Genomic DNA, 12904 nt, shown 5'->3' with positions numbered 1-12904 from the left:
AGACGGGCACCCACACACACCCCCCACTCTTCCCTACGAGGAAGCCGGAGTACCCGTAAAGAACCCACGCAGGCACAGAGAGAACATGCAAAATCTGCACAGAATGGCCCCAGGGTGGCTCGGGCTCAAACCATGAACCTTCTTGCTGTGAGGCAACAAAGCTAACCACTGATCCGCTGTGCCGCCCCCACTTGAACATCATGTACATAAAACATACGCAGATGTAGCTGGTGTTACGGTTACAAAATCCATACCTAGATCACACAAGAATGCAGTCATTGATACCCCGTGTACCACCCAACCAATTTATAATTATTGTCTTACCTGTACATGTCATGTTTCACATCGGCGCGGCGGCTCTTGGATGGTTCATACTCCTCAGGGGGCATGTAGATCACTGTGCCCCCCATTTCTGTGGGCTTGGATCCTGAGCCTTTACTGACAGACAGCTGCCGCCACTTAGAAAGGCCAAAGTCTGCAATCTGCACAGAACAACCCCAGAATATTAGCATGATTTAAGAATTTGACTTTTTTTTTTTTTTTACATAGCTTTTCTTTGATCATCTTATTTGATCAATTAAAGGCAACTATTTAGGGTTCAGAGAATATTAACTATGTAGTGAGATAAAGGACCTGTTAATTATAGCGGCAGCTGGTAAAGCACATTTTTCTATATTAGCATAACAGGCTTTTGTAAAGTGTGGACATCAATTATTCAAATAAGTAATAATTAGAGATGTAACTAACAATTATTCAATTATTTTCATTATGGACTGATTTGCTGATTATTTTCTTAATTCATATATTAGTGATTTTGTCCAAATGTTTTGAAAAATGAACCTTATAATTTCCCAGGTTACAAGGTGACATTATCACACTTCTTATTTGAACACTTCAAGTTTCTAGGAGATTCATTTTACTATGATGCAACAATTGCTCACATTTCAGTGCCTTAAACAAGAAAGTCACAGGAATATTGCTTGAAAAATGACTGAAATGACTAATCGGGTAACACAGGAATTTAACTGCAGTTTCTGTAGGTCGATACTGGAGTTCAAACAGTTCTCTCTCTCTCTCTCTCTCACACACACACACACACATATACACACATACACACACACACACACACACACACAGTTTATCTCCATTTCTCACAGAGTTCACACCATGTCAATTTCTCACACACACCTTAACATGGATTTCACCATCCAGCAGTATGTTCTGTGTCTTTAGATCATGGTGCAGGAGTGGTGGGTTCATGTTGTGAAGGAAGTTAACCCCAAGTGCAATTTCATAAACAATCCTCAATCGCAAAGGCCAGGCAAGCACAGGGTACATGTCCTTCTGTAAGCAAAGACAACACAGATGTTTAAAAACAGATAACACCGTCAATAAAATGTGTGTTTGAGGGTGAATGCAGAGGAGGAAGATGTGCAATACTTTACTGAGACTATAGAACAATAAAAGTGGAGAAAATGTACTAAACTAGCACAGAAGGGAGTTTCCCCAACAATATCTATCTGCCCTCCACACTATTCAGCTCCTCTTCCCCTCCAGGCTTCATCAGACACTAAACAGTTCCTACTTTCAGTTTCACTTGGCATAGTGCTATGCCATACATGGTGCATAAAGGAGAGAGAGAGATGGTGTAGATTGCAAACAACAAAGAAACATTTTCACTTCAGATATTCTTGTAATAAAAGTGTGAAAGCAAGAAATGTACAGTGGGTACGGAAAGTATTCAGACCCCCTTAAATTTTTCACTCTTTGTTATATTGCGGCCATATGCTAAAATCATTTAAGTTCATTTTTTTCCTCATTAATGTACACACAGCACCCCATATTGACAGAAAAACACAGAATTTTTGACATTTTTGCAGATTTATTAAAAAAGAAAAACTGAAATATCACATGGTCATAAGTATTCAGACCCTTTGCTCAGTATTTAGTAGAAGCAGCCTTTTGAGCTAATACAGCCATGAGTCTTTTTGGGAATGATGCAACAAGTTTTTCACACCTGCATTTGGGGATCCTCTGCCATTCCTCCTTGCAGATCCTCTCCAGTGCTGTCAGGTTGGATGGTAAACGTTGGTGGACAGCCATTTTCAGGTCTCTCCAGAGATGCTCAATGGGGTTTAAGTCAGGGCTCTGGCTGGGCCATTCAAGAACAGTCACGGAGTTGTTGTGAAGCCACTCCTTCGTTATTTTAGCTGTGTGCTTAGGGTCATTGTCTTGTTGGAAGGTGAACCTTCGGCCCAGTCTGAGGTCCTGAGCACTCTGGAGAAGGTTTTCGTCCAGGATATCCCTGTACTTGGCCGCAAGTCCGCATGGAGTTTGCTAAAAAACACCTGAAGGACTCCAAGATGGTGAGAAATAAGATTCTCTGGTCTGATGAGACCAAGATAGAACTTTTTGGCCTTAATTCTAAGCGGTATGTGTGGAGAAAACCAGGCACTGCTCATCACCTGTCCAATACGGTCCCAACAGTGAAGCATGGTGGTGGCAGCATCATGCTATGGGGGTGTTTTTCAGCTGCAGGGACAGGACGACTGGTTGCAATCGAGGGGAGGATGAATGCGGCCAAGTACAGGGATATCTTGGACGAAAACCTTCTCCAGAGTGCTCAGGACATGACTGGGCCGAAGGTTCACCTTCCAACAAGACAATGGCCCTAAGCACACAGCTAAAATAACGGAGTGGCTTCCCAACAACTCCGTGACTGTTCTTGAATGGCCCAGCCAGAGCCCTGGCTTAAACCCAATTTAGCATCTCTGGAGAGACCTGAAAATGTCAACCAATGTTTACCATCCAACCTGACAGAACTGGAGAGGATCTGCAAGGAGGAATGGCAGAGTATCCCCAAATGCAGGTGTGAAAAACTTGTTGCATCATTCCTAAAAAGACTCATGGCTGTATTAGCTCAAAAGGGTGCTTCTACTAAATACTGAGCAAAGGGTCTGAATACTTATGACCATGTGATATTTCAGTTTTTCTTTTTTAATAAATCTGCAAAAATGTCAAAAATTCTGTGTTTTTCTGTCAATATGGGGTGCTGTGTGTACATTAATGAGGAAAAAAATGAACTTAAATGATTTTAGCGCATGGCTGCAATATAACAGAGTGAAAAATTTAAGGGGGTCTGAATACTTTCCGTACCCACTGTAAAAGATTCTCAGTGTTCAATATGTGACATTTGACCCAATACAAGGTGGTAAATGTGGTACAAGTCAAATCAAAACACCCAGTTTTTGTTCTTTTCTGAGTGAAATAGAAATGAAACAATATAAAAGCTTATACCCAGGAAAAGTGCATGTCCTCTTAATTAAGAATGTAAATCAAACTTGATGTTAGGACTAGAGCAGTTCCTCAGTGTTCTGATGTTACTTGATGACGTATAGCTACCTCGTGGAGTAACAGGTCCAGAGAGCCATTGCTCATAAACTCTGTGACTATGCAGAAGAACTCGGGCTCGTTGCAGATGCCAAAGATCTGGATGATGTAGTTGAATCTGGCTTTGTGGAGCACCTCTGCCTCCTTCAGCAGGCAGTTCCTCTCCCTGAAACACAGCCAGTGACACAGAGACGGTATTTACCCTCAGGCAGAGTGATAAAAACATCAAAACAGTGATGGTATTTTCAGTTTTGTTGATGCACACACAGGTACAGGCAAAGAAATGAACCTTGATTGTTATCAGGGCTCATTATCATCTGAAAACCTTTACATGTCTCAAACAAAACACTTTTAATTTTGTTAGTAAGCCTAGGTTGCTCTGAACCATAAATCTGGACAAAAATGGTTTCATGAATATATCAAGGAATCATATCATCACACTATGAAAATCTGTCAGTGATGGTATTGTTACCACCCATCCATAAATGGGGAATTAAAGGTCATGTTACTCAAAACATTTCTTAAGAATTCGGCCTGCTCAGCTTCAATTGTGTGAATCAGAGAGAGTTTTTTTGTCAACTCACAAATTCAGGAAGGCAGAACGATGAGGTTATCTAGAGACAAACCCTGCGTCTCACCCAGAGAGAATGCAATGTGCAACTCTACAGCACTTATTCAAGCCTTACCAATAAAATCTATTCAATACATTGGCTAATAATAACTCCGTGAAGACATACTGGTGCTTATGTCAACCAATAACAGCACAGAAACACCTAGATACGTTTGAAGTATTTGTCCAAGGTCACTTTTCTACTGTAAAACATCCTGCCAATTAAATGCTTTAAAAAATATAGGTTTATGTGCTTATGTTCAGAAAAGATTATCAGTTTATCAAATTTTTAAACTCTTAAACATCAAAATCAAACTCGAAGATCCATCCCAACTTGAAAGTGGACTATTCAGCTATTATTACAAGAGGGATTGAGGGCGTCACAGCACTTTTCACCATCTAAGCTGCAGGAAGACTAACATACTGAGACAGACCCTGCAGCTGCTTCACACAAAGTAACAACTCCTGAACACTATGGATTCATCTGGTTCGACTTCGAGTCTAACATTTGACTCCCTGTGGTCAGTTCAAATGCTGATGGTCTGATTTCCACTATAAACGACTGACTGCGACTCGACTCGACTTCACGTGATTCTACTGGAACAACACAATGCCTGCTATTGTTTAAGCGGGCATCTTAATCATTAGATTTAGCTCAGTTTCATTTCCTTCCCTACAGAGCAACGTTACGTGGCCTAAATTGGTACGTGCGATGGTCGGGGTACCTTTCTCCCACAGGACAGTCGAGCTTTAGGCACTTAATGGCCACAGTGGTCCTCCAGTCGGAGTGCTGCGCCTTGAACACGGTGCCGAAGCCCCCTCTGCTCAGGTAGTACAGGTCGGTCAGCTTCTGGTAGGGGATCACCGGCAAGGTGCTGGTCAGACTGCCAATGTTCACACAGCCCATAGCCGCGGACTGCTCCATGGCAGTTCTTCAACCTTTTACGGGAAGCGTCTGGGGCGATAGCGGTTTGTTGTTCACTTGATCGGCCACTGAAAGTAGAACTGCCTCTTTAGATAAACGTAGCGAGGAAGAGCTCTCCCATTTACACGCATGCCATCATGCTAGCAAGCTAAGCTAACATTAATGTAGCGGAGAAGGAGGACAGCTGGTAGAAAGCGACCGACAAACGTTTCGTCCGTTTGCAAACGAAAAAGCAGTGCACCCAGTGACCTGAATAAAATGTCAGCGCTTTCACTTTCCCGTTTATTCAGAACACAATGGCAGACTTCCTCCAAGCAGCTGTCTCATAGGCTGAGTCAAAGAGAGGTAACAGGCGCTGCAGAGCTCCGCTGTCATTTAAGGTTGGTGGGTTTGTTGTTGCTAATGACGACACGCTTCAGGGTTTGGACGAGTTGCGTCCAAGGCCGTAGGTTTTTTGAGGTTCACACGTTTGGCTTAAATTTTGACTTTATTTTGCCAACACCCTTCGGAGCACATACACATTCTAAATCCAGGACAAAATAAGTATAGGCGGTGCAACACTAAATATGATGAGACGGAGTTTATAAATAGTTTACATTATCTTTTGGATTCGGCCTCAAATCCGCAGTTTAGTTAGTTTTAGTTTCGCTGGACCACGGACAAACCTCCTCAAAACCTGAACGCAACTGATACATCTGGGTTTTTCTAACATGCTGGACTTCCCCAGATGTGGGTTTTCCCACCAACGTGTTGTTGTTGTGAGGTGTGAATACATGTCAGTATAAAAAACTATTATAGCTTCTTAAGTTATGTCACAGCAATTACGCCACGAATCTTTAACTATTTTAGTCGGCTAATAGTAGTAAACTGTGGTTAATTCAATCTCATTATATTATCAACTGGTTGTGATCTAATGTATCACTGTTTACGATTGTATCACTATAACATTCCTATTATATTTCTAACTGTTCAAGATTTAAACAGGAAATATTTTATTTACATTTTTGTTTTGTATTCATGTGTCTGATTGAATAGCTAGATTTCCAATAATATGGTAATATTATTACTAGACATAAATGTTAATGTTAAAAATTTTTAATTTTTACTTTAACTTTTTGTAGGTTTACTTACTTAGAACTCTTCCTGTTGTGAGGACAAAGACTCATTGCGAACATGGCAGTGATTCTGCTGTCCTCTTGTAGACTGAAACTCCTGTGAAGCAGAAGGTCTCACCAAACCACTCAGTGCATTATTATTGCAGCTAAATCTTATACAGTGTCCCTGTAGTGTTTTTGATGATCCAGAAAGAGTATGTGACTCTGTGTGTTTCCGTGTTCATGGTCTTTCACCTTCTGTGCTTGTTAACAGCATCTAAACCTCAGGTGGTTGCTTCTGGGGCGGCTGTGGCTCAGGAGGTAGAGCAGGTCGTTTCCTAACCGGAGATTTAGTGGTTCAATTCCCGGCTTGTCCTGTCAACATGTCGAAGTGTTCTTGAGCAAGACACTGAACCCCCAGTTGCTCCTGGTGATGTCACTGGTGCAGGAGTGCTTGGGAGTGCGAATGGGTGAATGGCCGAATAATGTGAAAGTGCTTTGAGTGAGCTGTAAAAGCATAGAAAAGCACTGTACAAGTATAAGACCATTCATGTGCTCCACTCTTATTCCCTGTGGACTGGATTGGAGCATGCAGGTCCTGGACTTCAAGGGAGTCCCCCGTACATACTAGCTTGTCATTTAACAACTTTGAGGTCTCACCTTCAGAGTAGTCCCTGGGTAAGAAGGCATGTACTCTGGGGTGCTGCAGTTGAGACTCCCAGCCCAGATGACTCCTGGAGTAGGAGTTGTGTTGGAGGGTTCATCCACACTGTCAGAGGGTGAAAGGCGCCTTGAGAAAAGTTTGGTAGAGAGACCTGTCACCCTGACCCTGTGAGACTCTGAAGGAAAATAACTTTCTTCCTCAGATTATATGAGGCAGAGCAAATGTAAAAGCGGAGAGAAGTTGACACTTTGAAGATGACCCTAGAAGAGAGGGAGAACCACATCGACCTGCTGGTGAAGGAAGTGAAGTAAAAATGTGAATTGCACAGTTTGAAAAAATATAGTGGAATTATATATACTGTACACTGCATTGAAATAATATTCCCTTTCACAGATTACTTTCACTTTCTTCACAAACCTTTGAACGTCCTTGTGAGCTAACAGTACATATACCAAAACACACACAGAAGACATCAATAAAAGTGGACGTGATACTTCATAGGAATAAAACCAAGGAAATGTAAAACATTAATTAGCAGAAAATGAATGTGAACTTTGATATTCATGTTCTGCTGCAGATTTAATGATACACTTACATTTGCTCTGCCTCATATAATCTGATGGAGCTCACTGGAATAGTGGTCACCACTGTTTCACCTGTTTCATTGTAAATTCAAAGGACATAAGAAAACCAAAACCAAAAAGCCATGTTTTCAGAATGTGCAGCTGGTGTGTTCACATACGTTCACTTGTTCACTTTTGTTGTTAATAAAGTAAGTGATGTGTTTACCTTTTCTTGTTTTCCAAGTGTTTTGAAACAAAAGACAAGTATGACCAGAAGGTGGCGCTTTAATATCAGTTTCCAAAAGTAAAGCCACAGCATATGAATAAATGGGCAGTGGGAACATAATGTTCTGTTCTTATCACTCTCATGAATACTGTTAGATCTAAGTCATGGTCAGAGTCAGTCTATGTAAAAGTGATACCTGATCATTGAAATGGAAATGCACTGCATGTTCCTAGAGCTGTCCAGTATTGACCAAAACATGTTCTTCTGTAATGCAGACTACTGATTCCATTGAGAACCATGTAGAGAATGTCCATGATGATGACTCAAAAAGTATAAATATTTTCACCTTAGGTTTTGCTTCTGCCATAATGACAATTTAAACTTTCAGTGCTTCCTTCATCCTAATCAAGCCCACTCATACAAGCTGAAAGTAACCATACAGTAGCAACAGCAGTGATGCTTCAAAACTACGATGCCTTTACTATCTGGTGAAACAAACTGTCTGCCTAGATCTGGAAGGCCCACAAGATCTTTGCCCTGTTGTTCTCCACAACTTTCTGAGGATTCTCTCATCTGGACCTGGGACCATTCTCAGCACAGATCTTTCTGTACATAATGCTTCTTGGTTGTGCCATTCGGAGTATGTAATTCCTGTCTGTATTTTGACCAGACCACTATGTGTTGGACTGTCCCTGGGGCCTCGGGGTCCTGTCTACTGGTAGGATCTTCCAGTGTCAGCCACCTCAGCTATTTGTTGGTGGTACAGCTCATGCAGGGTCTTGACTTGCCATGGCACGTTTCTTTGCTTGATTTTCATTCCCTGTCTGCTGCTGCTTCAGACTTAGCAGCTTGTCTCTGGGTGCCATCTTACAGCCATGCTCCATGATGCTCTGGGCTTCATCTGGGACAGTGCCCTTGACACTCACCTGGCCCCACCCACCCTATTGGAATGTATAAAGGATGTCTCCGTGTCTTCTGTCTCTTCATGTAATCAAACGACTGACTTCATGATGTTGAGATCAGGACTCTGTGGTGCCACATCATCTGGTGCATGACTCCTTGACTTTCCTGACTCTGAAAATAGTTTTTTATGTTTGCATAATTCGGATTGTTGTCATGCCATAGGGTGAAAGTGGGACCAACCAGATATCTGTGATGGATAAGACTCTAAACACTGTTAGTGCCTGAAAATGTGCTGTATAGGCCTATACTGTGTACATATATACAGTATAGTCTCTGCCCTAACTTGCAGAACACTTCAAAGGACCCTGACTGTGCACAGATTAATGTGCACCTAAAGAAATTAAATAACTGAAGTAAAGTGAATGTCCTTAAAATTAGGTACAGTGCATGAGCAGCTAAAATGTAGGCTTACCAAGTGATTTTGAAACACCAGCTGGTCCAGTAAGCAGTTCTTGTCAGACTTGTGAGAAAAATCAAGTAAAGATTTAGTCTACATGGAAAAAATAAGTAAACCCCTAGAAAGGTACTTAGGTGATTTAATATCTCACTTTCACAAAGTTGCAGGCCTGAAAGATTAGTCTCTAGAATGGGTCAAAAAACACTGGATCCTACTGTTCCTGTAATACAACTTAATAGCCCCATTCATTATATTATTCCTGCCCTCAGGGCTAAATTCCCTGTGCCGGGTGTACAGGGCCTCTCTGTCTGTGCTTTGCTGGCACTTATTCATTTCCTACCTGAGCCTGAGGTTTTGTCTGTTGCCAGGGCAACTGTCGCTTATTGACAACCAACTCCTGCCATGTGTCCAGTCTGCCGTGTGGGGGCAGCTCTGTTTCTATTGTTCGTCGTTCCCCTCCCCTTCTTGGAGACAGAGGCACCCCCTCACAGCCACAGAAAGGTGAAGGAGCCAAAGTGAGGATTTGCAGGAGAAGAACTGCGTGAGTCACGAATTATTTACAATCTACACTCAGTGATTTATTTACTTATTTGTTTCGGTGTCATCAACAGATCTCATCATCATCATGAGGAAGATCATCAACAAACACCTGTGCTTCTTCGTGCTTATATTCTCGTTGTCCTGGGCAGAGGACATGAAGAGAGATGTGGGCAAGACTGATGATGACACAGGTGAGGTTTCAACCATTTGTGATGTTTCCCCACATTCAAGCAGATTTTATTTTCATTTTTTTATGTAATATGCATTTAACAGTTACAATTATGGTGCAATTCATAATATACAGTAAAAGAAGGGAATGACTGGATAAAAAAATGATATGTGGCTATCATAGACTGATGTGGGCTCTCCACACTGAGACTGTAGATACTTATGCACCTATTGATAGTAAAATGGATTTTTCTATTATTTTTATTCTTTCCATCCCTAGTTTGGAGTCGAGTGAAGACCAGGCAGTTGTTTGCAAGACGAAAGATTTCTCCACCACAGGAAAATCATGTTCCTGTAAGTTTTCTTTGTTCTTCTTAATAAACTGCCTTTATGCAATATAATGCCAGTGTTATGTTCACTAACATTTCAGTAATCATGAATGCTTGAAAAGGCTGTGCCTGTACTGTATGTAAACAGAGATGGCAGATTTGTATTTGTTGCACGTGTGTCCATGTACTGTATCTGCACTGGTCAGTTTTAATCTAAGGCTTATCCTTTAATTTTAAGGTGCTTTAGAGTTAGACAACACACTTTAGTATTAGTATATTGTGTGCCTGCTTGTTTTTATATGTCATTGAAACTACAGCACAGAAACTGTGAAATATTTAAATAAGACAATTTTTGATGGCAGTTTGATTTCAGCATGTTTTTGCTGTTGCTGTTTTGTTGTTTTTTCAGAATCAGAATCAGCTTTATCGGCCAGGTTTTGTTGAACACACAAGAAATTTGACTCTAGTACAGTGGCTCTCAGTGTGTGTGTACAATGTTCATCTTTAATAAGGCAACGAGTAGACAAGTAAACAAGATAAGACTGAGAGAACAGATTAGATGCATTTTTGTACATAATTTACACAACTCATTGTGTCTTACTTGGTATGTTTAAAAATGCTATTTAAAAAATTCCAACTCAGGTGCTCTCGATGGCAGTATAATGGCAGAGAGCAATGTGTCCTCACGTGGATTTTCAAATTTCTCCAACTAAATCTTAAACCATTACAATAATTTGACAAATACTATTAAAGTCTCTATGTAGAGGCTTGAAAGTAAAGTACTATATGTTTTAATCTGCATTAATTCATTAACAATATAATTAACAGACTGAAAACACATTGTCAACAAACACTAACAAAATAAACTATCTGGGTTTGACATATGACATATGATAATTTGACCCATTCTGTGCTGAAACATTTTGATAAGCGCAGCTTTAAAGTTTTGTTCTTTATGTTTAAACTATGCTTCTCCACACAACATGAGCTGACAAGGTGTACAGTTGATATAGTGAGGGTGTTAGCAAACAACTGTTTATTAGCACATCCAGTAGATATGAAGCAACATTAGCTTTCATTTGCAGTCATGTTTCTGGCCATGACTAGTGCTGGGCAGGTAGAGTATAGATTTATTTATTTGTTTATTCATTCACTTATTTATTTTCCAAAAAACAGCTGCTTGTTGTCTCAAGACAACACTGATAACTCTCTGTAAAGCTGAGGGGAATTGAGGAGCTGGGTGAAAACTGTCTCTAGATTTGATACTATGAGTGTCCCATTTCACATTAGACGTGATAATTTGACCTGCTCTTACTGAAAAATTCGGAGTAGTGCCGCTTTAAGGTTTAATTCTATTTAAAATATGCTTTTCCACAGAACTTGAGTCAAAGGAATTTAAACTAAACTAGGATTGAAACTACTTGTCTATTGTGTTGAGAGACATTTATTATAGCTTCTGTCTTTGTTGATGTTGTTTCAGAAACAAAAGTCAGACGTTATAACCCCTGCACGTCGCTGCGGCCGCCTGATGGAGAACTGCTTCTCTCACATGTTGTGTTGTGATCCCTGTGCCTCCTGCCGCTGTCGACTCTTCAACACCATCTGTCACTGCTGGAAGATAAACCCCCTGTGCTCAAAGAAGACGTAGAGGCAGCACACAGTTGCACAGACACACGCAGCACCTGGACAGAGGTAGTGATACACATACAGTACGCTGCCTTCTGAACTGTGGCTTTAAATCTTTTACAGCACAAGTGCAGAACAAAGAATATTTTAGTTCATTTCAGATTAAAGTAGAAGCATTTGAAAAACCATAAACAGACTGAGGCTTAAAGAGAAGGTTCCTTCTATTGCCTGTGGAAGAATGAAGGAAGTGATGGAGTGTTTTTCTGTCTTTAGCCTTCTGAGGCATGAATATGAAAAAAAAAAAACTCATAAATGTTTACAGATTATCCAAACATACAGTATATGTAGATATAACACAGGATGTGTGACACATGTAGACAATCACATGTAACCTGTGTTGTGCCTTGGGTGTTTCCTGTTGCTTTTGAGTATCTTTTTCATTTCTAAACTTGTGGGGACCCCAATAATTGGATTTACTTTAGAAGCTACAGCAAATTCTTTTTTTTACTCACTGGGTTATGGACTAAATGTGGAAAAAGTAAAACAAAATAGTGTGATTTGGGTCGTTAACAGTTAACATCTGAATTTAAAAGAGAAATTCCTGTTCATAAGTAAACTGTGCCTTGGAGAAGAGATGATCTGGGGTCCCTCAGTGAGGAAGTAACTATTATTCGCATGTGGATTTTTGAGGAAAGCTTATATTTTTTTTACTGAATAAATAGATGTAAGCCTGTGTTCTGCCCTCAATTTTTTGTGTGTTTTTCCTTACTGATTTTTTTTCCAGTGCAGTGAAACATATCATTTAGAAAACATGAGATTCTCTCCAGGCAGCCTGCAGTACATTATATTGTTTGACACCATGTCGTCTCCTTGTCACATGGAAAAGAGAAGGAAAAACATCTGCTCACAAAAATGAGCCCATAATGAGATGTAACAATAGATAACTGAATTCATAAAGAACAACTGGTAGCTGTAAACAGAAGACAGCAAAGGGTGAAGTGCTACTAAATCACATTTCAGTCATATGTTCATAATGGGGCTAACCCACTAAAGTTCACAGAGCTGAACATATGGGCTGCGTCCGATTATGTAAGATAAAGTGCATAAATCAACAGCAGTTAAAGGGAGCAAGGCAAAAAGGAAAGGTCAGCAGGTTAAACAGAAATATGCAAGAAACAAAATAAATGTCAAACGTGATATCTACTGTAGCAGAATCCACTTGATCTGTCTTCTGCTGCCTGATACGGCACAGATTGATTCTCACACATGAAAAGAACACATGTACGCTAAGATGCTGGGAGCGCTGCATGTTGGTGGTAGTTGGGTGCTCGTGCATGGGTCCTCTTTGTGGGCTTCAGCTCAGCGTTCAACACTGTCATCTTGGGCATCCTCCACTCTAAACTGCCCCC

At 40.7% G+C, this 12904-nt stretch overlaps 2 protein-coding genes across 8 annotated transcripts in view; one reads left to right on the top strand and one right to left on the bottom strand.

The window, feature by feature from the left end:
* ripk2 (receptor-interacting serine-threonine kinase 2) overlaps positions 1–5268 on the bottom strand; it is a 15399-nt gene extending 10131 nt beyond the window's left edge. The window contains exons 1-4 of one of the 2 annotated variants that reach the window (XM_020586750.1): positions 4726–5268; positions 3403–3556; positions 1189–1344; positions 325–482 (exon numbers count right to left, since the gene is read on the bottom strand). In XM_020586750.1, coding sequence (XP_020442406.1) covers positions 325–482; positions 1189–1344; positions 3403–3556; positions 4726–4925 — 668 coding nt within the window. In that variant the 5' untranslated portion in view covers positions 4926–5268. The remainder of the gene's footprint in view (positions 1–324; positions 483–1188; positions 1345–3402; positions 3557–4725) is intronic. The other variant, XM_020586751.1, reaches the window with a different exon arrangement.
* asip2b (agouti signaling protein, nonagouti homolog (mouse) 2b) lies at positions 4679–12872 on the top strand. Of its 6 annotated transcripts, none has more exons than XM_020586756.1 (5): positions 5224–5305; positions 9201–9333; positions 9444–9563; positions 9821–9894; positions 11350–12872. In XM_020586756.1, the coding sequence occupies exons 3-5, from the start codon at positions 9458–9460 to the stop codon at positions 11515–11517; spliced, it is 348 nt and encodes a 115-aa protein (XP_020442412.1). In that variant the 5' UTR covers positions 5224–5305; positions 9201–9333; positions 9444–9457; the 3' UTR covers positions 11518–12872. The 6 variants fall into 6 exon arrangements, with proteins under 6 accessions (XP_020442413.1, XP_020442409.1, XP_020442412.1 ...); XM_020586755.1 differs by having other exon boundaries at positions 9201–9347; XM_020586754.1 differs by having other exon boundaries at positions 9201–9373.
* The last annotated feature ends 32 nt before the right edge of the window (positions 12873–12904 follow it).

This window comes from Monopterus albus, unplaced genomic scaffold (genome assembly GCF_001952655.1).
Source record: "Monopterus albus unplaced genomic scaffold, M_albus_1.0 scaffold420.1, whole genome shotgun sequence".
Classification (NCBI taxonomy): domain Eukaryota; kingdom Metazoa; phylum Chordata; class Actinopteri; order Synbranchiformes; family Synbranchidae; genus Monopterus; species Monopterus albus.
This window is presented reverse-complemented; position numbering and strand designations above follow the sequence as displayed.

Bases quoted from the DNA above. Each gene is read 5' to 3' on its own strand.
- asip2b (XM_020586757.1), top strand. From the start codon at position 9,458: ATGAGGAAGATCATCAACAAACACCTGTGCTTCTTCGTGCTTATATTC. The intron at 9,564-9,820 runs GTGAGGTTTCAA...TTCCATCCCTAG, and splicing joins CAAGACTGATGATGACACAG to TTTGGAGTCGAGTGAAGACC. The intron at 9,895-11,349 runs GTAAGTTTTCTT...ATGTTGTTTCAG, and splicing joins CACAGGAAAATCATGTTCCT to AAACAAAAGTCAGACGTTAT.